Raw genomic sequence first — 25,625 nt, 5'->3', positions numbered from 1 at the left:
TCTTTCTGCCTCTCATCTCTAACATGCTCCTCCACCCACCTTAGCAAGCCACCCCCCGGGGTCATACCCAGGCCTTATCATCACCAGAAACTGCAGTACCTATGAAATAACTGAATTAAACATCCCACTCTCTGATATGATCTCCTTTCCTTATGGTTTGTTTGCTCAAGCTGGCTCACTGCCGCTGTTCTACGAGCTCATCGAAGAAGCACTGGCCTTGGGTCTCTTCGTCTCTCCTTTTCAGTCTTATGTTCCAGGTTCCACGAAATCCCTCCCCTTGCCTGACTGTCCATCCATCCTACCTTCCTAGGTGAGCCCCACGCCCAAATGAACTCAACACCTCTCTTGTCTCCTCTCGCTCTGGAGCAGCTCAGGACCACTGAAGGAAGTCACTCCAGAGATCAGACTGCGCTGCTGTCTGTCATCATTGACTTCAGCTGGCCCCTTTCAAGCCAGAAATCTCAGCTCCCCCTTCCACTCTCAGCAACTGGGATTTTACACGTTCAAGCCCTTTCTTCAGAGCCTCCTGCTCAGCCACTTGCCGTCATCTCTTCTCACAGTGAAAACAAGCCACTAGCGGGGAACAGGCTCAGCCAGCGATGGCCCTGTTTGCCTCTGCGTCTGCTGCATCTTCTGTCTTTCACCTTAGGAGGAAATGTCTTCTTCTGGAACACGGTTCTTCCCTCTGATGCTTTGGATCCCTTCGGAGAGAGATCTGGCCTCAGCCCCTATCTGACCTCACCTCTCCCCCAAAGTCTAGTCTGCCCCCAACCCCAGCCTCTGTCCATGAGCCAGACTGACTCTTACTCACTTGTGCGATCTCTGCTTACATGTTACTTCCTCAGAGTCTTTTCTGACCCTCACATTTAAATCAGGTTCCCTTGTTAGTATCTGTCACAGTCACCTTTAACTTTTGCTCTATAGCTCTGCCCGCAATTTAGAATGATCCGTTTGGAGTTCTTGCGGTGGCGCAACAGGATTGGTGGTGTCTCTGCAGTGTCAGGATGCAGGTTCAATCCCCGGCAGTGGGTTAAATGATCTAGTATTGACACAGCTGTGGCATAGGTCACAAGAGCGACTCGGATCTGATCCCTAGCCCGGGAACTCCACATGGCACAGAGGGCCAAAGAAAAAGAAAAAAAGCTCTGTTTATTTGTGGTCTCATATGTGTCTGTCTCCTTCAGGAACCTGTAAGCCCCACAAGGGCAGGGACTGTTCTCTTTGCTTATCCTATAGCTCCTATAAACAAGCAAAGTGCCTGGAATGGGGGTTATTAAGTATTTTTTTGAGCAAATCAATGAATGAATAAGTGTGATGGGAAGGCGGGAGGAAGTAAGGGAGGAGGGGGTGGGTGAGGATGGAAGAAGGAAGGTGAGGAGGGTAGACTGGAGAATGAGGGAAGAGGACGGTGTGCAAAGGTGAGGCTAGGGGACGAAGGGGAGAAGAGGTGGGAGAGGACCAGGCAGAGGAGGTCCTTGAGCTGGGCCTGGGTAAGGCTTCCTGACCCTGAGTGGGCTCCCCTGGAGCTCTCTGTTTTGGCCATGCTGCTTGCAAGGTTTGAAGGCAGAGCCAGTAGGCGGGGCTAGGCTTTATCTTGGGGCGCAGCCCTAACCTCAGATGGTGACAGAGCTGGAGCCAGCATGGGTTTTGCAAACCGTCCCGATTGCAGCAGGCCAGCAGTCTCGCTCGGGACGGCGGGTGGGGCCTGGGCTTATCTCCCGAGTGCAGTCCTAACCTCAGATGGTGACAAAGCGGGAGCTACAGGCGTTTTGCAAACCGTCCCGATTGCAGCAGGGCTGGATGGCCTGGCCAGGGGCGACAGTGCTAGGTGTGGGGAGCAATAGGGTTTTGGACAGTTGGGGGCTTTGGGGTGAAGCTTGAATTGTGGGGTGCGGGGATCCATTCTCTGTATGGTTTGCATCTACCTAGCTCAGATCCATGTTTCTTTTTTCTTTCTTTCTTTCTTTTTGCTTTTTAGGGCCTCACTCGCAGCATATGGAGGTTCCCAGGCTAGGGGTCAAATCGGAGCTATAGCCGCTGGGCTTCAGCACAGCTACAGCAACACCAGATCCAGGCTGCGTCTTCGACCTACACCACAGCTCACGACCCAGATCCTTAACCCGCTGAGCGAGGCCAGGGATTGAACCTGTGATCTCATGGATGCTAGTCAGATTCGTTTCTACTGAGCCACAGTGGGAACTCCTCCAATCCATGTTTCTAAAGGAGAAAGAGTGTGGTGGCTACAGCTTGGCTACAGCTTTGCAGGTGGGTCTTTTCCTAGTAGGAAGCCTTCCTTTCCCAATTCCCAGGACCCTTCTGCTGCTCCCTGAAGTCAGAATTGATGGCCAGGTGCAGCCATTTTCCTCTGAGAATAGTCATCACTTTCCTGTGGGGTAGCCTCAGATAACTCCTGATGGGGCTTTTCAACCAACTTTGAAGTTTTTCTGGGGCCAAACCAGCCTGCTTATAGGAGCAGCTGACAGAGGCCAGCCTGGAATCCTGTCCAGGCTGGACCATTCCTACTGGGGAGCAGCCCCTGAGAGGGAAAGGTCTGCCTGGGGGGTTGTGGGGGGGGGGTGATGGGAAGTGGCTGGTCTGGAGGAGATGCACAGGCCTTCAGCCAGCCCTGGCTATGGCTGCCTCAGCATCTCCTATATAGCCCCCTCCATCCCACAGTCCCCTCACTGGCTTGGGGCAGAGTAGAGGGTGGAGGTGAAGAGGCCCCTTTCCACCCCCACAACCCCAACCGGGATCTTGCAACACTGGGATGGGGGCCCTGGGGGCCCTGGCATGTGGCAATCCGTGGGGGTGGGGTGGGGAGGTGTGCACCAAGGAGCAGGGGGAGCGGCTTTCACAAGCGGCCGCCACCGCGGACTGACCTTGGCGGGCTCACCTTGGGCAGCTTCCTCCCTCCCTCTTGGCGGGATCTCCAAACATCCTCTCCTCCCCTCCTGTGGCTGCTTCCCTGGGGCCTGAGATCCCCATCTGTCAGCTCAGGACCCTCATCTTGGTCCCCAGGTTTGCTCATGAAAGAAGAGTGGGCCAGGGCTGTGGATTAGAAAGCAAAGGGGACGCACGTGTATGCTGTTTGGTCCTTGATTTGCCCATTTTCCAAAGTTCCCGCATCTTGGGCTTCGAGGCTTCCCCAGGCAGGGATGGGGCTAACTGCCGCCCTACCCCCGTCGCCTTCTTTCTGCTCCTCCGGATTCCTGGGCAACTGCGCTCCTCGAGGGGAGGAGGGTCTCAGGGCACCAGGAGCCTGCTCTCTGCCGCCGCCGCATCCAGTTCCTAGGGACCGACCTCCCTCCCCGCAGAGGGGATGAAGCCGTCCAGGAGGGAGGGAGGCGGTGTTCTCGTGTACCTTTCTCCTTTCCATTTGAGCAGCCTCCTGTGACTGCCTCTTTCTGCACCGGGGTAGCTCAGGGCCTGGGCGTTTGCTCTCTCCTCTGCTCCCCTTCCCCCCTAGTTTTGCATTTCTGCCTCCTCCCAAACCGGGGATCAGATCCCAGCCCAAGTCGCCACCTAAACCGAAGCTGCGGCAATGCCAGATCCTTAACCCAGTGTGCTGGTCTGGAATCGAAAATGTGCCAAATAGCTCCCAAGATGCCCCCAATCCCTGTGCGCCACAGTGGGAACTCCTCGACATTTTAAGGTGTCAACTTCAATGTCATCTCCTCAGAGAGGCCTTCCTTGAGGCCTCTCAGCTAAAACAGGCTCTCTTCCTGCTGGTTTAACCGGCTTGCCCAAGGGGCGTATTCAGAGGGATAATTCATGACTTTATAGAGGTGTAAAGGGTCAGGATTAACGGACAGCAGCCGAATGCTAAGGCGGCAGCAGCAGAGGGTACCTGTTCTGTCCCCAGAGGTTGGGGGCCAAGCACCTGACTTCACTCTCCTCCCACCCACATCTCATGGCTGCATGAACACAACAAGCAGAGGGCTCCGGAGGGGCAGAGGCCAGCACTCAGCATGCTGGCTTGTCGCCTTTCTCTTCTGACTCCTTCAGCTAAGAGCTGGGTGTGTCTTTTTTATTTTTTATTAAAAAAATTTTTTTTGGAGTTCCCGTCGTGGCGCAGTGGTTAATGAATCCAACTAGGAACCATGAGCTTTTGGGTTCAATCCCTGGCCTCACTGAGTGGGTTAAAGATCCGGCGTTGCCGTGAGCTGTAGTGTAGGTCGAAGACGCAGCTCCGATTCCACATTGCTGTGGCTCTGGCGTAGGTGAGTGGCTACAGCTCTGATTCAACCCCTAGCTTGGGAACCTCCATATGCTGCAGGAAGCGGCCCTTGAAAAGGCAAAAAGACCAAAAAAAAAAGAAAATTTTTTTTTTTTTGGTCTTTTCTAGGGCCACACCCATGGCATATGGAGGTTCCCAAGCTAGGGGTCGAATCGGAGCTGTACCTGCTGGCCACAGCCACAGCCACACCAGATCCGAGCCGCGTTTGTGACCTACACCACAGCTCATGGCAACGCCGGATCCTTAACCCACTGAGCGAGGCCAGGGATGGAACCCACAACCTCATGGTTCCTAGTTGGATTCATTTCTGCTGCATCATGACGGGAACTCCTATGTGTCTTTTTTTTTTAACTCAATGAATTTTATTACACTTATAGTTGTACAGCAACAACACAACGAGCTGGATTTGTTTTGATCTCACAGTGTGCTTTGCACTTTGCAGCACTTTCCTGGCACATGAAAGATGCTCAGCAAATACTTGCTGAATAAGTTACTTTGGCCTAAACCAGTCGAGGTCATGTTATAAGTCTCATTCTGAAAGCGTGACTTCTGACTACCTGTCATCTGCCGCAGAGGATGGGCTTTTCCCTGCCACTCTGCGTCAGGCAGGGACGAGGGGGGCACTGCGCTCACCTGTGGGGGGTGGCTCTTCTCCAGACCTGGTGTGGCACCTGCCCTGAGGAACCCCTGCCTGCTGGGGGCTGGGAAGAGACACTGTGCAGAGCTGTGGGAAAGGAGCTTGGGGCTGATGCTGAAGCAACCCAGGTCCCATCACCCAGAACCTTGAAAACAAGTCCGGGGTAGTGGTCTTGAGCTGAGAGGAGGAAATCCGGAGGTTGAGTCACTTACCATGCTCTGTACAAACCCCCCTTATGCAACCCATCCCCCTGGGCTGAAAGGAAGGTGTGGGATTCTCCCAGGCATCCACAGAGACGGGCGCCTCCTTTGTCCCAACTCAGGTGGCCCAAGCGGTGAGAGAAGAAACCAGCTCTGTCTGCCTGAACCAGACCCCAGGGCAGGGGGTCCAGGGCACAGAACAGATGTAGGAGAGCTGGTGCCTGAGAGACATGGGGGCAAAGATGGGAAAGGGACTGCATCCTGGGTGAGGCAGGCATGGCGCACACGGTGTCTGCCACGTGGGAAGGCCCTGACACTGGGGATGTGAGATGAGGGGAGAGAGAGAGGACCAGGAGGATCCTGACCCCAGTTTGTCTTCCTCTCAGAAGGTTATTCCTTGCTATCTAACTCTGCTTTCTCAACAGTGGCCTCTAAGTCACTGGTGGCCTAGAAGGGATTTAACCAGCCTGTGTTGTGTCTCATGTCTCTGGCTCAGCCAGGCAATCCCTGTTCACTGACCCAATGGGATTCCTGTGCCCTGCACTGTCCCATCTGCCTCCGGGGGTGGGGGTGGGGGGCGGTGTGTGACCTGGAGGAGAGAGGGGTGCGTGTGTGGAGAGATGGCAAAGGGCCTGGGTGAACTTCCGGAGAAAGTCTCTTATCCCCTCGGCCCTCAACTGCTTTATCTATCAAATGTGGCTCACACTATCTTGCTGTCTGAGATGATCTTTTGAGGTCTCTTCCAGACCCTCTTGAGATCTGTGATTTTACGGAGCTCATTTTGGTTCTGCCTCTAATGCCTGGCAGAACTCTGGATAAGTCCCTTCCCTCTCAGAGGCCTCAGTTTCCTCCTCTGCAAAATGAGAAGTTGAGATGAGATCTCTGAGGTCCTTTCAGTTCTAGCAAAAGGGACTGATAACATGTATGCATTCTCACTGTGTGCCAGGCCTTGTTTATCTGTGAACATAACAGCATTTCTACTCTTCCCACTTTGCAGATGAGGAAACTGAGGCACAGAAGTAGCTGACACAGGGTCACACAAGTAGCAAGTAGCAGAGGGCAGGTCACACTGGGACTGTCATGCCTTGTACCATTTTGCCTCTTAGGCTAGAGTTCTATGAATAAAAAGTTCTTTCGACATGGGTTTCACTGCACAGGTGGGTTGTTCTCCTCCTCGTGATCAATTTTCTCATTTACGAGCAGGTCTCAAGGCCTTTCCCAACTGATTCATCCCCTGAGCACTCAGATTCTTTTTTTTTGTTTCTGCTTTTTTGTTTTTTGTTAGGGCCGCACCCATGGCATATGGAAGTTCCCAGGCTAGGGGTCGAATCGGAGCTACAGGGGCCAGCCACAGCTACAGCAACACCAGATCCGAGTTGAGTCTGCGACCTACACCACAGCTCACGGCAACACTGGATTCTTAACCCATTGATCGAGGCCAGGGATCAAACCCGCATCCTCATGGATCCTAGTCGGATTTGTTAACTGCTGAGCCATGAAGGGAACTCCGAGCACTCAGATTCTTTAGGGAACCCAAGGCCCTGGGAATGAGGGACAGAGGTGGGAGTGGGTGGATGGGAGCCATGGCAGGGGGCAGGGTGGGGTGGGGGCGCTGTTAGTCTGGTAGACCTAGATTTGGGATCTGGGGAGACGGACTTGAGTCCAGATCAAGAGCTGAGGGACCATAAATATATCAGAGCCATCTGGAATTTTCTCTTGGTCCCTTGGGGCAGGCTTTCCCAGACCTCAAGGTGAGACAGAGCAGGTCTGGAGCCAGCACGTGGGGGCAGAAGGGCTGGAGCTGCTGGGGTCTCCCTGCCGGCCACAGAGCTCTTCTGGGGGAGTATCCAGGGGCCGCTCCAGGTCCTCTGGGGTGGGGGTGGGGGTGCCTTGGGGGCCCGGAAGGACAGAGTGGGCTGAGTCAGGGGAGAGAAAAGCAGAGGGAGAGATATAGGGCCTGGCTGTGTGCTGCACTGGGGGAGTGCCAAGGGCCCTGCTGAATTTCCTGAATATTCATTTGGGCTTGGAATCAAAGGGTATGCAGACCTAGCCCCATGCATCCCCTGCTCTTGGAGTTCCTTAGGCCACACACGGAAACACACACACACACATACATACACACCCACCCCAGGCCCAGTGTACAGCCCCACCACTAGTCATGCTGCAGTTTTATTCAGCCACAGAATCATCATGCTGGGGCCTCCTCCCTGCCACCCGCTGCCATTTGTCCATGGTCTCTGTCTCCTGGCTTGGCCTGTGAGGGGCTCTAGGACCCCAGCAGGGTGGGGGTCCCCCGGGGGGGGTCCCCACAGTCTGCCAGCCGGGCTCAGCTGCAGCCCCCCACACCCTTGATGAGGTTGGCAGCCTCAGGGATCTGGCGGAAGAGGTTGCGGAGTGTGTCCAGCTCCTGGGTCAGCTGCTCCACCCGACTGCGCAGACGCTCGTTCTCGGCCATGTATTCCAGCACCTTCTGCTGCGTCTCCAGAATGCGCCTCTTGGCCTTGTCCCGGCTCTTCCGCACGGCAATGTTGTTTCGCTCCCGCCGCAGCCGGTACTCCAGGCTGTCTTTGTTCACGGCCTTCTTGCCCTTGTGTGAGGGGCCAGCTGGGGAGGGCGCCTTGAGGAGGGGGCTGCAGGGGGGTGCAGCAGTGGCCAGAGGGGCCTGGAGGGGAAGGAACAGAGGGACAAGAGTGAGGGCTGCTGGGAAGCAGAGTGGAGGCAGGGTAGACATCCCAGTAGGCAGAGCACACTTGGGGCATCAGAGGGATGTGGGGTTCAGAGCCAGCTCCTAGCTCCCGGTCAGAACAGCCATCGCCCTGCCAGATGCACGAGGTCCTCTGCTCTGATCCAAACTCCCATTCGCCTCCCCACACTCTCTGAGGACACTTTCCTTCCAACTATCTTGACTTTTCAGTTCTGCCATTAGCAGACATTTCCTCTTCAAGAAGCAGGAGGCAGCACAGAAATGAGTGGTGGAGACTGATGGGTGGCAGAGAGGCTGGTGGGGGCCCTGAGGTCAGGGCAGGTCAGCTGGCCAGAGGGACTGCAGGACACATCGGTGTCAGCCACACAGTGGAGATCAGGGTGGGAGTGAATTCCCAGAGAAGCCAAGAGGGGCCACGACAGGGTGGTGAGCGCAGGGGGCTTGGGGTGGATGGGTTTCACAGAGCAACGCCACACACAGACCCCATCCACACAGACCCCAGACCCTGGATGGCGGGGAGGATAAGCGAACGGCTCTTACCTTGAGGACACGTAGGGGCTGGCTGGGTGCTGCCAGGGTCGGGGGCAGGTGCATGGCCGTCTGCCCACAGTGAGCCACTTGGTACTGCAGAGGGTTGTAGCCGCTGCGGCTGGCCCCCCGGCTGCCCTCAGGCCCCCGAGGCTCCTCCTTCACGGCCACGGCGGCTCTGGGGTCGTAGCTCCCCGGGCTGCTGTAGATGCCAGGCCCCAAGGCCTTCCTGTCGGGGCCGAAGGTATGTGGGGGGTAGGCGAAGGGCCGAGGGTCAGGCTGCAGATAGTGGGGGAAGGCAGGGGTTCCGGGGCCCTTCAGGCCTCGGGCCTCAGGTGCTGGCTTCACAGCGAAGAGGTCGGAGAGGAGCTGTTCCTCCCCAGATTCGATGTAGGCAGATAGGTCGATGGAGGCCTCATGCTCACACATGTCCCCTAGCTCCCCAGGCCCCGCTCGGGCCCCCGAGAACTCGAGTGGCTGCTGGCCAGCCCGGGGCTCACACTCGTAGTAGGTCCCGTGGGACATGGCCGGCCCGCCCCCTCAGCTCCCCGCCCCTGGCGGCCTGCTCTTGGGGCGCCCTTTGGGATGCTCGGCTTGCTATCTCCCCCTGCCCTAGATCTGCCCTAGATCTGCCCTCTCTGATCTCCTCTGTCACCCACTCCTGCGTGGCCTCTCCTCCCTCCTCTGCTGTTTCCTTTTCCTTCCTCTGTAGTCAATGCCTCTTTTCTCTTCCCTTTTTTCCCCTCTCTCCCTGGGGTGACTCAGGGAGGGGCAGGGCGCACCCCGGAGGGAGGGATGCAGGCCTTAGAGAAATGGGGGCCCTGGCCTGTTTCGCAGTAGGGGGGCACTCTGGTCAGGCTTGAGCCAGGGTTCTGAGATGCCCAGAAGCTGATGCTTCTGGGAAGAGGCCTCCCCCTCTCATTCGAGTCCGGGAGATTCTGGAATCCCCGTTGAGGGCAACCCCTCACTCTGAGTGTCCTCCTCCCTCCGACTTCCAAAAAGTCCTGTGCAGAATGAGTGCCCCGTCAGAACGAACAGAGAAAACCCTCTCCCAGTGCCGACCCCCAGCCTGATCTGAGCTCCTCCCTTGACACGCCTCCCTCTCAGTCCCCCCCACCTCCCAGGGCTGGGCTCCACCTACCCCCAGGGCCGCTCAGTTCCTTTTGTAGCCCCACCTCTCTGAGCCACTCTCCGGGGTGCAGGCCAAGGGGTGTTGTTTGAGGGGTCTAGGAAGTAGTTATCAGCCTGGGACTAAGCCTTATACGAGGCCCCGTCTCATGATGCAGAGGAGGCTCTTTTGCTAGGTTTTTGCACCGGCTCTGTGCAAGAGCCCAAGCCCTCACGTGTTTCCAGCCTGGGCCAGCGCTAGCAGCCTGGCATGGGCTGTGACTGCCCAGGCTTGGCTGAGGCACCTGCTCAGGGCTTAGGCCCTGTGCTCCAGGGCCCAGCAGGCTGCTGCCCCAGGAACTGGCAGCTACATTCCTCTCGTGGTTCCAGCGTCCGGCCTGCACTGCCAGAGCTTCAGGCTGGCGCTCTGCCCTCCTTGGGTCCTGAGGGCTCTGCCCGCTTCCTGTGCCTGGGCCGCAGGGCTCAGGCGCTCGCTGCAGCTCGGTTTGCTGTTTTTCCTTCTGCATGGCCGTTCTCTGACCTCTATGCGTGTCTCTTGGGTCCACTTCCTCTTGTGAGGGTTGAGAAGCCTTCTCTTTTGTCATCACCTCTTCCTGGGGCTCTGTTTCAGGGTCTCCAGGAGAAGCCCATGGCTCGCTCTGCACTTTTGGTCTCAGGCTGGGCCCCCTCTCTCTTCCCTTTTCTCTTTCCTCTGGGAACTCCCCACTCCCTCCTGTCAGAGGCACTTGCTGTGGCCCTGCTTTTACCTGTTGTATCTGCAAAAGGGACTCTGGGTGCGGTGCAAAGGAAAGGACATGTGGAAATATGTTACTGGATCTTTGTCACCAGCAAATTCTGTCCGTGCCCTGTGGAGGCCAGAAGGTTTAATAAGTCAGGCACACCAAGGGTCAGGCCATAAGGGGGCAAATGCGGAGCAGCTACATGTGGCACTAAATGCTAAAAAAAGTAGGCAGGAATTCCCATTGTGGCTCAGCAGGTTAAGAATCCGACTACTGGAGTTCCTGTCGTGGCGCAGTGGTTAATGAATCCGACTAGGAACCATGAGGTTGTGGGTTCGGTCCCTGCCCTTGCTCAGTGGGTTAACGATCCGGCGTTGCCATGAGCTGTGGTGTAGGTTGCAGACGTGCGTGGCTCGGATCCCACGTTGCTGTGGCTCTGGTGTAGGCCGGTGGCTACAGCTCCGATTGGACCCCTAGCCTGGGAACCTCCATATGGCGTGGGAGCGGCCCAAGAAATAGCAAAAAGACCAAAAAAAAAAAAGAATCCGACTACAGTCCATGAGAATGTGGATTCGATTCTTGGTCTCGCTCAGTGGGTTAAGGATCCAGCATTGCTGTGAACTGTGGTGTAGTTTGCAGATGTGGGTCAGATCTGGTGTCGCTGTGGCTCTGGTGTAGGCCGTCGGCTACAGCTCTGATTAGACCTCTAGCCTGGGAACCTCCATATGCTGTGGGTGTGGCCCTGAAAAACAAAAAGCAAATAAATAAAGATAACGTAGGCAGCCTGAGACAGGGCTCCCTGCAAATCAGGCAAGCTACCCCTCTACTTAGCATCCCCTCCCTCCACCTCCCCCAGGAGCTTGCTTGCTTGCTTGCTTGCTTGCTTTCTCTCTCTCTTTCTTTCTTTTTTCTTTCTTTCTTTTTTTTTTTTTTTTTTTTTTTGTCTTTTTGCCATTTCTTGGGCCACTCCCACAGCAATATGGAGGTTCCCAGGCCAGGGATCCAATCAGAGCTGTAGCCACTGGCCTATGCCACAGCCACAGCAATGCCAGATCTGAGCCGCGTCTGTGACCTACACCACAGCTCATGGCAACAATGGGTCCTTAATCCACTGAGCAAGGCCAGGGATCGAACCCTCGTCCTCATGGATATTTGTCATGTTCGTTAACCACTGAGCCACGACAGGAACTCCCCCAGGAGCTTTCTGTGTACAGTCTGAGGTACTTTCTCTGAAGGTCCCGAGCTGGCATGGGGAGATCTGCTTGCATCCAAGAGACAGAGCTCAGGTACCCAGATGGGGGAGATTTCTGCCTTCTCTCCATTTCAAAGGACCCTGTGACAAACAGGTCTCAGAGCTGAGCTGCTTCAGTTTGGCAGCAGTGTCTCATTTAACCACCAGGTGGTAATATTCGTCCAAAATTCAGGACTTGAGGGGCTGCTGCAGTCAGGAATCAGGTAGCCGGCAGAGGGCAGCTTCCCACAGCCCTGGCAAGGGCCAGACGCCTGGAAGGAGGAAGAGGAAACATGGCTGAGATGGGGCTCGCAGTGCAGTTGCAGGAAGAGCGTGCAGGCAGAGAAGACTGGGGCCAGGCCCTTGTCTTCATGAGGAGAAATGACACCCCAAATAGTGACGATAGTTAAGGCCTTGCCATTTCTGGTGTTATGCTTTTTCGATTACTGAAACATACGCTTTTCCTTGCAGACCATTTGCCTGTGAATTAAATAGGAAAGTAAGCAAGACAGATGGTATTTTTATCCCTGCTTTATAAAGGAGGAAAACAAGGCTGAGAGACTGAGCCGCCCAAGGTCATGCAAGGATGTGGCATCAACCTGAGGAAAGGGTAATAGTCTAGTTCTTGCAACCCCCCAGGGGGTGAAAGGAAGGGGAAAGGGGGAGCTGTGTGACTCAGAGAGCCTTCTTTGACCCCAGTTGGCCACCCTAGGGGGAGGGGGAGACTGCGTCAGGAGCAAGGGAGCAGGCACTGGAGGAAGCAGGAGGTGTGCAAATAGGCCGGCAGGAAATGAAAAAACTCGGGAGCTCAGCCGGCAGCCGTGGGGGAGATAAGTGATCTTGGCTTCTCATCTCCTGGGCTGACGTTGCTGGAGCACCGACAAGCCGTGTTTCCCAGTAACCGGGGTGCTCTGGATGCCTGGGCGGGGGGTGGGGGTGAGGGGCCCGCACCGCAAGGAGGTGGGGAGAGCAGTGCCAGTCAAGGGCTGGGAGATCCTTGGGTTCTGCAGAATTGCTCAGGAGCGGATAGAAGCCCCCCATGGTCATTTGGTCAGCAGGATCATTTTTTTTCCCTGCAACTGCAATTTTTTTCCTTGTGTGCATTAACTGAAACCATGCACCTGTATTATCTTCATGACTTTGTAACAGGTTCAAACACCACCTCCATCACCGAGTCTTTTCCACAAAGAGGCAGCATGGCAGTGACAGGTCAGAGAGAACCGGGCTCAAATCCCCCTCTGTCACCTGCCGCTCGGTGACCTTCAAAGTCTCAAAGTCGTTCAATGAGGTACTGAATCTGACTTGTAAAAAGGCAATAGTAACGCCTACTTTGTTGGTTGTTTAGTTAAACTTGGAATAAGATAATGTAGGGAAAGTAACTGGTCTCAGCCGGTCAGTCTCCTTTCCCGCCTTCCTCTGACTGCCCCCTTCGGGGCTTATCTGTGTCTCCTAAGTGGCATACTATCTGCTGCCTTGCCTGAAGCCTCAATTGGACAAGGCTTTTCTTTCTTTCTCTCTCTTTTTTTTTTTTTTTTGGCTTTTTCGGGCCACACCTGTGGCATACGGTTTCTCAGGCTAGGGGTCGAATCGGAGCTACAGCTGCTGGCCTACACCACAGCCACAGCAACACAGGAACATAGCCACATCTGCGATCTATACCACAGCTCATGGCAATGCCGGATCCTTAACCCATTGAGTGAGGCCAGGGATGGAACCCGAAACCTCATGGCTACTGGTCAGATTTATTTCCACTGCACTACAGTGGGAACCCGAAGGCTCTGGGGACCTGGTGGGTCCAGCCCTGCCTGCAGAAGCTTGTAGCCCAGCGGAGTGGGCTGGATGCACCCTGAGGTGCACGCTTATGTGCTGTGTGCATCGTTTTTTTCTTTCCCCCTCACACCATTTGCTCCTTGAAGGTGGGGCCGGTTACATCTTCAGCTAGGATGGCTCTATTGCCTGAACTAAAATTAAGGACAGGTGGGTTGACATATATGAAAATTTTCTTGGCCACATCCATAGCAGGCTTAAGTTCCCAGGCCAGGGATCTAACCCCGCCCGCAGTGACAACGCTGAGTCTTCAATGTCCAAGTTACCAGATATATCTGAATATTCTTATGGAGACAGTGGAATAAAATATTTGAAGTCTGTGCTGACCTAGAAAACTCAGGGATAACTTTGCTATTGCCACAGCCTTTAACAGAATCCTGGACACAATGGTTAGAGTTGTTTTTTACTACATTAATAAATGAATCCATAAGCAGTTATGTTTTCAGTGACCTTCAAAGGCTCCCAAGATCAGAGGGAGAGCATGTGAAATTCCTTGCATTAAAGTGACTGACAGGGTAAAGGCCCAGGTTAAAAATAAATGCATGTTGCCCCGGAGGAGACCCACATTTGCCCTTTTGAGCAGTTTGAAAAGATCAGCAAGTGTCACCTTACAGAGCGAGTGGGGGCCCCCAGGCCGAGTCTCCAGGGAGTGCGAGGAGACTGGGGAGAGCAGGACTTGCTGGAAGGGGGCGACATAAAGGAGCCTGCAGGCAGCCCGGGGAAAGGAAAAGTGTGTGTTGGGGAACTGGGGGTCCCCAAGGGTAGATGTGAGGCTCAGAGAAGGGCTTCTTGCACAAGACTTGCTTCTGCCCAGTTTGTCCTCACTCTTGGGATAAACTTGGGCTGGGAGATTGAAGAACCCTTTGAGATTAGGTTCAATCTTCTTTTTCTGTCCCTCTAAAAGTGCTAAATAGGTTAAGTGACTTGCTCAAGGACACACAGCTGTTGGGTGGCTAGCCGGGTCTCGGAGCCAAATGCCTGTGTCCCATGTGAGTGGCAAACTTCCAGCCTCGGTCTAGAACGCCAGCTGCGAAACAGGCATGCTGGGGCCAGGCTGGGACTGGGAATGGAGGCATCTTGCCTGCCAGTGTCCTCTGTGTCCCAGATGGTGAAGGGGGATGTCTTAACCCCTCCCCCGCAACCTCCACCCTCTGCCTTCCCACGTCTGTCAGCAGCGTTGGCTCTGGATGATGCTGTCTCAGGACAGGCGGCTGGGAGCACTGCCCACAAAGGAGAGACTCCAAGCAAGGACGGGCTCATCCTGCCAAATTCCTCCAGCAGCTAGCCCAAAGCACGAGGAGGTACATGTCCTTACCTTGACAGCTTCCTCCTTTCCCCTCATCCCTCGGGCATCCTAGTCCTCCACTAGGACAGCTGAGTGGACCCCATCCCACCTCCCAGTACCGGCCGGGTGCTCTCCTAAGCAACCCCCTCCAATACTATCCCCACCCCCCCCATCCCCCGTGTCGCCACAGGCGTCTGCTCCTGATGCCAGAAGGCTTTGCTGACTGGGTCTTGGGGGTCCACCCTGCCTTCACCTCCCTTTACTCAGCTTGGTGCTCTCTCTCTGTCACCCACCCTGGCTGGTGACGCCATTCTTCTTCCCAGTTAGTTTGCAGGCTCTCAGCACAGTACACAGGCAAGCACTTAATAACACCTGTGACTTCACAGAAGCAATGAGAAAGTTTCTAGTTGCAAAAAAGAGGGAGTTGTTTGAATGCGCAGGCACTGGGGTCCGGGTAGCTCAGTTATGGAGCGCGAGGGCCTTCAGGAACGCCACCCTGGAAGGAACCTGGCATCAAAAAACTCCCTCTGGTGACTCTCAGAAGGTCACTGAATTAGCGACACCACCAACTTCATTTCCATTCAAAATTTTATTATATCAACAGAAAAAAAAAACCACCAAAAAAAGGCCCCCCACAACAAAATTCTAAAACCTAAACCAACTCAAAGACAGAAGATTATCATCCAACTAAACCCCCCCACAAAATTAAAAAATCCGAAAGAAATAGAAATGCCAGCTTCAAAAATATTTATCCCAAAAGTAAGGCATCCACTTTATAAAACAACAAAGCAAACAATACAAAACAACAACAAAAATGGTAACTGAAGGAAGAAAGGAGATTGGAGGAATGAGAAGAGGGAACAAGAGGATGGTCCCCTGATCCTCCAGGGACCAGCCCCAGTCCGCCTGGAGTCCACTCTGAAGGGACTGTGACTTGGACCAAACCTGCATCTCACTAACGCAGGCTCAGGCAAGCTGGGAGACATGAGAGGGCCAGGAGGACTCCCCAGTATTCCAGCACCCCCTTCCACCTGGAGCATATGAAGTTCCCAGGTTAGGGGTCAAATGGGAGCTGCAGCTGACAGCCTACACCACACCACAGCCACAGCAATGCAGGATCTGAGCCACGTCAGGGACCTACACTGCAGTTCTCGGCAATGCCAGATCCTTAACCCACTGAGGCAGGCCAGGGATCTAACCTGAAGCCTCATGGATATTAGTTGGGTCTGCCCCTGAGCCACACTGGGAACTCCTTCAGGTGTTCCAGTTTAAGCAGAGGGAAGCGGGGGGTGGGGGTGGGGGTGGGACGGCTGCTTTCGATAATAAAAGGATCTCAGTCCTCAGTACAACAGGTGTGGCGGGGAGGCTGCAAGGATGCAGGGCAAACACCGGTACCTTCTTTGGAGCACAGGGAAGGGCAACCACCACCTGCAGGAGAGGACAGCCACGAGCTCTTAGACAACAGAGTGGGCTTTTCCAAGGTCTTCCAAAGTGAGTACCTTCTGCCACACCACTTCTGCTCATCCTGCCCTGGAGACTGTCAGTGGTGGGAGCAGAAAGTAGGGAGGGGTTCTCTGAGTTGGGAGAGGAACTGTCCTTCAGAACACACTTTCTCCCTCAACAGTCTCAGGGTGACAGTTACCTCTGGGGAGGTGGGAAATGGCTCTCCCCTCCAGGGAAGTCTTTTCATACCAGGTCTGCTGGGAGGGTTAGAAATGAGGTGGTATTTTTAGGTTTGGTTCTTGGGTGGGAGGTAACTTAAGGCTGATTTGGTTTAGCTTTCAGGTATGAAGGGCTTGGGGAGCCTTCACACCCATCGGTCCTGGAGCCAAGGTCCAGAGAGGAGGCAAAGGGCAAGATGGGGGTGCTGGCTGTGCTGGCTGCCTGTGTTGGGGCATTGTTTGGGGGGCAGTGCTAACAGAGTGGTGGGCTATTTCTCTTGAGGGTGGGATGGAGGAAGAGTGAAGCTGCTTTGTATTAGGAGAGAAATGTCCAGTCCATTGAAAATAAGCTTTCTGGTTTCAGGAAGCTTTGGCACCTAGTTGGGGGGAGGATGCAGGGGCAGGGGCAGGGCTGGGTTTCTGCAATCCGAGCCTTTTTCGGTCTGTTCCACAGCCTAGCTGGGGTTAGGAGGAGGGGGCATTCTGCTTGTTGGTCCAGCTCAGTAGGGAGATGCTGCCCTGACAGGAACTTTGCTTTGCACAGGGGCCCAGGCTGGGGTAGGCAGATGGAGGGTGGAGAGGGTGGGGAAGAGGGCCCAGGGAAGCATCACATCTGACTTCTTGGGTCCCTGGTGAAGGGAGGGGGATTTAGGTCTCTCCAGCTGACCTTTAAAAATTTTCCTTCTTTTTTGGCTGCCCCCATGTCATATGGAGTTCTCAGGATCAGATCTGAGCTACAGCTGTGACCAGGTTGCAGTTGCAACAATGCCAGAACCTTAACCCGCTTTGCTGGGCTGGGGATGGAACCCGTACCCCTGCGATGCAGAGACACTGCTGATCCCATTGTGCTACAGCAGGAACTCCTCCAGCTGACTTTTAATGGTGCCAGGTTTGCTTGAGTCTGCCCCTCCCAAATGACTCTGTTGCTGCCACTTCTCTTTGGAGGAAGGCCTCCCTTGGGCTCAGGGTTGGGGAGGGAAGGCAATACTGCTCTCAGGTTCCCGAGAGGGTTTGACTGAGGGTGTGGGCCTGGGAGGGAGGGCTCTGCAGGGCACCCCTGGGGCGGGGGGAGGGGGAGAAGCTTTAGACTCAGGCCTCAGGTGGGGGGGGGCAGGAAGAGGCTGGCTCTTTGGATACAAATGTCAGTATCTTTGTTTATCACCACCCATGCCCAGGTCCTGCCCCTGCTTGGCAGAGGCAGAGGGATGTGTGTGTGTGTGTGTGTGTGTGTGTGTGTGTGTGTGTGTGTGTGTGTGTGTGTGTGTGTGTGTGTGTGTGTGTGTGTGTGTGGGGGCCCAGGCAGGGAAGGAGGGAAGAAAGGGGGGGAAGAAGGAGGAAGGAAGCAGCTGAGAGGGGATGGTGGTCCTCAGGACTCCACCCTGTCCTTGTCCTTGGAGGCAGCCGGCTGGTAGATGGGCTGCTGCTGCTGCTCCATGTTGTCAGGCATCACCCCCACCATCCCTGAGTCCTCCTCCACCTTGGGATACACGACCACACACATCTTCTGGCTCACCAGGGTCAACAACTCTGCAGGAGGAGGCCACACAGAAACCAGGTCAGTGCAGAGCGTCCCACCAGATCATGGGGCTTCCCAGCAATCCTGCCCCAGTAGAGCCCCCAGTGCCTTTGAGAGACTCCTCTCCAGGAGGCGGTCTGCTCACCTTCCTCCTCTGTCTTTGGACGGTCTGTTAGCCAGTCATTCCTTTTCATCAAGGCCCCATGCCCACTGATCACCAATTCTTTTTTTTTTTTTCCCGTCTTTTTAGAGCCAACTTGTGGCATATGGAAGTTCCCAGGGTAGGAGCTGAATCAGAGGTATAGACACTGGCCTAGGCCACAGACACAGCATCGCTGCATCTGAGCCCAGTATGCGACCTACACCACAGCTCACGGCAATGCTGGATCCTTAACCCACTGAGCAAGGCCAGGGATCAAACCTGAGTCCTCATGGATGCTAGTCAGATTTGTTTCTGCTGAGCTATGATGGTAACTCTCCCCCAACTTTTTTTTGTCTTTTTAGGACTTGACCACCAATTCTAGGGTCTCCACTGATCTCCACCCAGCCCACTGCAGCTCCTGCAGCGTGGCTACTTTTGCAGGCCTAAGGTCTGTATGGAATGGTCTCTGCCCCTCTCCTCAGAGGTCTTTGAGAGGTATCTGCCCTCTCCTGCCCCAGACTCCTTCTCCAGTGCTCTGTGGACCAGCCTCCTGATCCTGGTGGGAGTCTCTCCCTCCAGACTGCTGACCTACCCCATCCGGAACTTTCAACAACTCACCAATGAACTTATTGAAACACCTGGGCTTGTGTTGCCAGTAAACTCCCAGGAAATAGACGGGCACTCCTGTCAGCATGATAGCCAGGCCGGTGCCACACACCACGGGCTCCGACCACAGGCTGAAGACCAGCAGGAAGGCCCAGAACAGCAAGTAGATGATGGGGAACAGCAAGTTGACCTGTGGATCAGAGGAGCTGTTAGCTGCGTGGGCCCTGAGGCCCCCAGAATCAGGTACCCTCTCTCTTCTTCACCCACAGGGAAGCATTTTGAGGGCAAAGCTGGGCCTGCCTGCCCCTCCCCCACTTCTAGGCAGGGTCCTCCACGGGCACGTGGCAAATGACCCTCCCTCTCACTAGGGTCAGTCCCAATTTGTTTCAAGCAGTTTGAGAAGATAAATCTGCCAAATCCTGTGAAAACAGGAAAGCTACTGCCGTGTAAGACAGCCCGGGGCCTTAACTTTACTTCAAAAAGAAGCAAACTCTATGGGCTCCACCCTCACAGGCGGGAGGTCCCTGCAGAGTCTTCTCTGAGACCCTAGACTCAGCTGCCTTTCTCCTCCTTGTCCTCTCTTCTCAGAGGGTATGCATGTGGCAGGGAGATGGGGTTATTCTACTTTCTCTTCCCTCAAGGCTAAGAGTGGAAGGAAAGTGGCAGTGGAACACAGATTTGGTGAGCTTGCGCTTCCTCAGCTGGAAGAATCTTCTAGAAGCATCTAGTCTCCCTGTGCTTCCCGAATAGGATTGTTTAAATAGCTTAGGGATATACTCTGTTTTTTTAATTTGCAGGAGAACCCGCAGGCACTCCAGCACATGTTATTCTGAGCAACTTCCTCTGTTCCTATCACAAAGTTATTTCTTGCAGCAATCAGTAGGTCCACCAGACACCCGACGATGTGGAGGGCCATGGTAGTTTAAAAAGGGAGGATCATGGAGGGCTGAAGTAGCCTGGAAAGCTTCAAGGAAGAGAGGTCCTTGAGCATGGAAAATATTTCCCAATTTGGACAGGCAGATGGGAGAAGGAAATTCATTCTGGGATGAGACAGGGAGATGGTGTGAGTGATCCCAGCTACCAGGAGGGGCAAGGAAGAGATTGGTCCGATTAGAAGGTCCAGGAAAAATCAGCTGACTTTTAAAAGGCTTAGAGCTGTAGGAAACAATGAGGTGACATGATGCGGGTATCACTTCATCTAACCGATCCCTCCAGCTGCAGTTTGCTTTGGTCCTGTCCCCAGTGGAGAATGGAAACGGTTGCCCCATTTGGCAAGTGACCCTTGCTTCCCAAAGGGTCTCTCACCACTGTGGAGATGAGGAGCTGTCGTCAGCAGGGAGAACAAGGTAGTTTAAAAACCCGAACCAGTGGAGGAGGGAGGTTCTCGCACCTTGATGGGGCGGGGGATGTTAGGCTTCTTCCAGCGAAGAACTATCTGTCCGGCAATCGTGATGCCATAGAAGAGGTAGTTGATGAAGCCCACGTAGTTGATGAGCGTGTACATATCACTGGTGACAAGCATCAGCAGGGTGGAGATGCACTGGGGGGAGTGGGAGAAGCTCATCAGTGATCAGAAAGGCACTGGGAGATGTGGAGCAGCTGTTGACAGGTGGGGGCTGCTCCCCTGCCTCTAGGCAGACAATGCCATTTTACAACGAATCTGTCCAAATGGAGACCTTACAACCTCTCCTAGAAACCCAGGCCACTGCTAACACCTTTGTCACCAGGAAGTTCTTTCTTACTGCAGGGGTGATATCAAAACACTGAGCCAGAGTACAGCACGGGCACTAATCAATCAGAACAGAAACTGTCTATATATAAAAATATAAAAAATATAAATATACATAACATATATAAATAAATATTTTAAAAAATAGGTAGTTATATAGCATTTCCTAAGTGCCAGGCCCTACTTTTAGCATTTCTACAAATATTAACTCATTTAACCCAGGGAATTTTTTTTTTTTTTAGTGCCGCACCTGCAGCATATGGAGGTTCCCAGGGTAGGGGTCCAATCGGAGCTACAGCTGCCAGCCTACGCCACAGCCACAGCAGCGCAACATCTGAGCTGTGTCTGTGACCTATACCACAGCACCTGGCAACACTGGATCTTTAACCCAGTGAATAAGGCTAGGGTCCTCACAGATGCTAGTCAGATTTGTTAACCGCTGAGCCACGATGGGAACTCCCTTATTTATGTATTTAATTTTTTTTGAAAATTTCTTGATAAAGTTCATGTTCCAGCTTCAAAATCATCTCAGTGGCTCTCTTGGAACCATGTTCTTTTCCTCTGCTAATTTGTTAAGGCCAAAAGAAGGTTCTATTCTCCTGTAAAATCTGATGGTGAAATAATTGAGAAGATTGGATGAAAAAGCCAGATTCTTACTGTACTTGCCTTGCAGTCTTAGGATTGCTCCAATGGCTCGAGTTGAAAAAAAGTTTATGGCCTACTGCAAGTACTGAGTGCTCTCCAGCTGCCTTTAGCCACCAACCAATCAAGATGACCTTTTTCCTATATCTAGACATTCTGAAATTCTCCCTAATGAGTTCCTGCTGTGGCATAGTGGGTTAAGAACTTGACCACAGCGAAATGGGTAGCTGTGGAGGTGTAGGTTTGATCCCTGGCCCAGTGAAATGCGCTAAAGGATCTGGCTTTGCTGTAACTATGGCGCAGGTTGCAACTGCAGCTCGGGTTCAGTCCCTAGCCTGATACCAAGTGTGCCCATTTAAAAAAAAAAAGTATATATATATAAAAGTATATATACATATACATATACACACACACACACACACACACACACACACACTTTTTTTTTCTTTTGTCTTTTTAGGGCTGCACCTGCGGCATATGGAGGTTCCTGGGCTAGGGATCTAATCAGAGCTGTAGCTGCCAGTCACAGCCATAGCAATGTGGATCTGAGCTGCATCTGTGACCTACACCACAGCTCACTGCAACGCCGGATCCTGGACCCTCTGAGCGAGGCCAGGGATGGAACCCACAACCTCATGGTTCCTCGGATCTGTTTCCGCTGTGCCATGACGGGAACTCTCAAATTTTTTTTAATTGAAAATAAGTAAATAATAAATGAAATTCCCCCTAAGGTACAGTAAGTTGACTACTGAGAGCACCACTCTCCTGGACTAACTGCTTCTCTGGTGGACCAAAGGCATTTTCCATGTTTTATTCAGGATCCAGAAATAATCCCAAAGACTCACCAGGAACAAGTCTTTGCTCCTTCTCTTTTCTCCTTCTAAGCAATTCTCCTCCAGGGTCACTCTACCCCCATCCCAATTCTCCTTTTCTCCATTTCTGGTTTATCAGTCTTCTTTCTGTATGATTTTTCCTATTTGATGTACTCTGAACACTGAATCTGTTTCAGTGACGTTGCCCTTGTGGGGCTGATGGGGAGGGGTAGGAATATGCAATGACTGGCCAGGACCAGAGGCCCAAAGCTTCGACCTTATTGGTAACAGGTGCGGGGCACGGACCAAGCCCGTGAGGTTGTCGAATCTTGAGGTAGTTACCTCAGTCTGACCCAAAAGGATAAGAGAATGGAATGAGCCAGGCTGAGGAGCCTTAAGGTAGTTCAGGACTCAGGGTCTTTCCTTGCTATATCGCTTGAATAGCCCGTGTATATCATTTACTAGATTATCTGAGACCCAAAGAAACCTAGGAGCACAAGGGTGAGAGGGGTGTGTGTGGGAAGTGTGAACTCCCAGCTCAGAGCAGCACAAAGAGGGAGTGGTGTGTAGGGCTGGCAGGGGGAGGGGCCCTTACTGTGAAGAGCAGGGCTGGGATTGGGGTGCAGCGCTTCACATGGATCATGGCCAACACGCTGGGAAGGTGGCCCTCCCTGGCTCCAGCAAAGAACAGCCTGGCAGAGAGAAAAGCAGGTCAGCCTGGGATGGCCCACGGACCGCCCAAGGAAGCTCCCTCTCCAGCCCGGCTCCCTCATCCATGCCCACCTTCTGCCCACACAGGAACATTCCCCCCTTCCAGTCAGGCACCCGCCTTCTCATGCACACCTTCCAGCCCACTAGTCACAGGACCCCCATTCACAATGCAGATGCAGGCAAACCAGACGCAATCAGTGGATAAGTGGATGGATTCTGAGGCATGGAGACCCTGAGTGTGGTCTGGGTAGCTTCAGGTTACTGGTGGCTGTCACTCTATGGTCTCTCATAATGCCTTAGAGCACTGCAGGAGTAGCCTCTCTCCTTTGCCTGATGTCTTAATCCTTTAAAAAATGTGCCTTGTCACCCTCAAGGGATACAGGTTCTTTTAAATATGAGGACTAAATTGTACATGGAAAGCCTATCCTAGCTGGGAAATATTTGCCTCTACAGGGGTGGGAAACAGGTGATGGACCAAAAAGGGACACATGAAAACTTAAGGCATATAAATGTTCTGTATCTTAAATTGAGCGGTAGTTACATGGCTGCCCACAATCGCCCAAACTCCATCAGTCTGAATATTTACAATCTGTATATTTTATTGCATGTGAATTTTACCAGAAAATTTATAAACTTAAGCTACTTATTTTATTCCCAAAACACCATCCTAAAGAAATGAACAGAAAGTTAGTGAAAGATGTACATACAAGATATTCTGATGATAAAAAAAGACTAGAAATATTCTAAATGCCATAAAGTAGGAGATGATTACATAAATTATGGTATATCTATAAGATGGAATATCATGTAGTCATAATAATAATGTTTTGGGGGAGTTCCTGTTGTGGCTCAGCGGAAACGAATCTAGAATCCAGGAGGACACAGGTCCAATCCCTGGCCTTGCCCAGTGGGTTAAGGATCCAGCATCGCTGTGAGCTGTGGTATAAGTTGCAGATGTGGTTTGGATCTGGCATTGCTATGGCTGTGGTGTAGGCTGGCAACTGTAGCTCTGATTTGACCCCTAGCCTGGGAACGTCCATATACCACAAGTGCGGCCCTTAAAAAAAAAAAAATTGTTCTTGAAAAAATATATAATAATATTCATAACATTAAATGATAAAAGCAAGATAGAAAACTATGATTCCAGAGTTCCCACTGTGGTGCAGAGAAAATGAATCCGACTAGGAACCATGAGATTGTGGGTTCGATCCCTGGCTTCACTCAGTGGGTTAAGAATCTGGCATTGCTGTGAGCTGTGGTGTAGGTCACAGACGTGGCTCGGATCCTATGTTGCTGTGGTTGTGGCTTAGGCCGGCAGCTGCAGCTCCAATTAGACCCCTAGCCTGGGAACCTCCATATGCCACAGATGCAGCCCTCAAAAGACAAAAACAAAACAAAACAAAAAAAACCTATAATTCCATACAGTATGATTCCAATTAATTAATATATTATTTACAGGCATATAAAAACAAACACTAAAATACCAAGTGATTACCTCTGGATGGTAGAATTATGAGTAAATTAAATTTCCTTTTCTTTTTTCCTTTTTTTTTTTTTTTTTTTTTAGGGCTGAACCCATGGCATTTGGAAGTTCCTGGCTAGGAGTCAAATCCGAGCCTGTCTGTGACCTACACCACAGCTCACAGCAACACCAGATCCTTAACCCACTGAGCAAGACCAAGGACCAAAGCTGTATCCTCGTGGATACCAGTCGGGTTTATAACCCATTGAGCCACAATGGGAACTCCAAAATTTCCTTTCTTAGATTTTATAAATTAAAAACATTTAAATAGACAGGAAACATAACTAGAATAAAAATTATTTTAAGTTTAGAAAAAAATTTTAAAAAACTCCCCCCCGCCCCTTTTTTATGGCTACACCTGTGGCATATAGTTCCTGGGAGTTCCTGTTGTGGCTCAGCAGTAACAAACCTGACTAGTATCCATGAGGACGTGGGTTTGACCCGTGGCCTCGCTCAGTGGGTTGGGGACCTGGCATTGCAGTGACCTGTGGGGTAAGGCACAGATGAGGCTCCAATTCCATGCTGCTGTGGCTGTGGTATAGGCCAGCTCTGATTCAACCTCTAGCCTGGGAACTTCTATATGCCATGGGTGTGGCCCTAAAAAGGGGGGAAAAAAGTATTTAAAAAAGAAAAGAGAGTAGTTAAAACCGTTAGGAGTCATTTACATCTTAGTGGGTATTAGACTTTTGCTTTCTCTATGATTCTGTAGGAAAAGGAAAACCTAAGGGGTGAGAGGAAGGGGAAAGTGTGATGGGGACAAAGGCACAGAATCAGCAAGCTGGGTGGTCTGAAGAGAGCTGTCACTTTGTCTTTTGTGTTTGGGGAAGGGAGAGCTACTAGCAGAGGCTCCTCGGAAGTTTGGCCCCACCATGTGCACCAGTTTCATGCAGCCACAGGGCATTGCCCCTCTGCGGTGCAGCCTCATGAACCCAACGGAGCCCCAGGTGCTCTGTGGGCCCCACCATGCACATAACCAGGGTCCTGCGTTCACAACCCTCCTCCACATGCAGCCGGGACCAAGTGGAGTTGGCAGGTCCAACGGCATTTACAAGTCAAGTTCACAAGAGACAATCCTTGCCCAGCGGGCCGACAACGAGGAGACATGACATTAAGCATGACACACACCGACGCACACTCCTCTCCTCAAGGAGGGTCATCCCTTCCATACTCCCCAAAGACAAAACAGTGAGAGAGGAGAGGAGGAGGGAAGGAGGAGTAAGGAAGGAGGGAAGGAAAAGGGGAAGGACAGAACTCAAAAGATGCGTTGGAGAGACCTGCTAGGTGATCTGTGCCTCTGAATCCGAGGCTGAGCTCACCAGGGCCAGTGCCTCCTACATGCACGCACAGCTAGACCGCATGCATGCAGACCGCTGCTCGGCCTGCCCGAGGGACAAACCCCACTCTAAAGCGACTGTAGCCAGTCACTCTCCTCCAATAGATCCCAGGGAGCCTCATGGGTCACTGCTCTTCCACCGCTCGCCCTCGGCTGGGGCCTCCAGGTGGCCACTGCTCCTGTGTAACACGCACACGAGGTTGCCCTGGGTGAGTGTCGGAGAGCCCTGGGGTACAGAGGATGCCCACATTCCCTCTTTCCTGCCCTGGGTCCTGAAAACATGGCACTCCTTTGTCATTTCACGGGAACTCTTCCGTGATGTGATTGGTGGCTTTGGAAGCAGGTGAACTTGGGGGCTCACTGCTTTTGCTCTTTTGAGCAGGACTGTGCCCTGGAGGGGAGAGGGCTCTCTAAGAACCTTGGGAGGACTCCTTGAACCACAGCAATGGACATCA

The 25,625-nt window shown here is 52.9% G+C and overlaps 2 protein-coding genes across 6 annotated transcripts in view; both read right to left on the bottom strand.

The window, feature by feature from the left end:
- Nucleotides 1–7,227: 7,227 nt before the first annotated feature.
- Nucleotides 7,228–8,992, bottom strand: CEBPE (CCAAT enhancer binding protein epsilon). The gene is made up of 2 exons (XM_001924414.5): nucleotides 8,319–8,992; nucleotides 7,228–7,736 (listed from the first exon to the last, which is right to left on the bottom strand). Exons 1-2 carry the CDS (start codon nucleotides 8,829–8,831, stop codon nucleotides 7,401–7,403), a joined length of 849 nt encoding a protein of 282 aa, XP_001924449.1. The 5' UTR covers nucleotides 8,832–8,992; the 3' UTR covers nucleotides 7,228–7,400.
- Nucleotides 8,993–15,070: 6,078 nt separating this feature from the next.
- Nucleotides 15,071–25,625, bottom strand: part of SLC7A8 (solute carrier family 7 member 8) — a 67,042-nt gene continuing 56,487 nt past the window's right edge. For 2 of the 5 annotated variants that reach the window (XM_021099240.2, XM_003128550.7), the window contains 4 exons: nucleotides 22,200–22,296; nucleotides 19,812–19,961; nucleotides 18,434–18,611; nucleotides 15,071–17,684 (listed from right to left, as the gene is read on the bottom strand). In XM_021099240.2, coding sequence (XP_020954899.1) covers nucleotides 17,524–17,684; nucleotides 18,434–18,611; nucleotides 19,812–19,961; nucleotides 22,200–22,296 — 586 coding nt within the window. In that variant the 3' untranslated portion in view covers nucleotides 15,071–17,523. Of the gene's footprint in view, nucleotides 17,685–18,433; nucleotides 18,612–19,811; nucleotides 19,962–22,199; nucleotides 23,659–24,322; nucleotides 25,350–25,625 lie in introns of all 5 variants that reach the window. The other 3 variants (XR_014810838.1, XR_014810837.1, XR_014810839.1) reach the window with 3 other exon arrangements.

This window comes from Sus scrofa, chromosome 7 (genome assembly GCF_054392235.1).
Source record: "Sus scrofa isolate SSC_HxYL_T2T_F1_AM1 chromosome 7, Sscrofa_HxYL_maternal_Yorkshire_Landrace_v2.0, whole genome shotgun sequence".
NCBI classification, from domain to species: domain Eukaryota; kingdom Metazoa; phylum Chordata; class Mammalia; order Artiodactyla; family Suidae; genus Sus; species Sus scrofa.
Note: the sequence above shows the minus strand (reverse complement) of the source record. Positions and strands in the feature narration are given on the sequence as shown.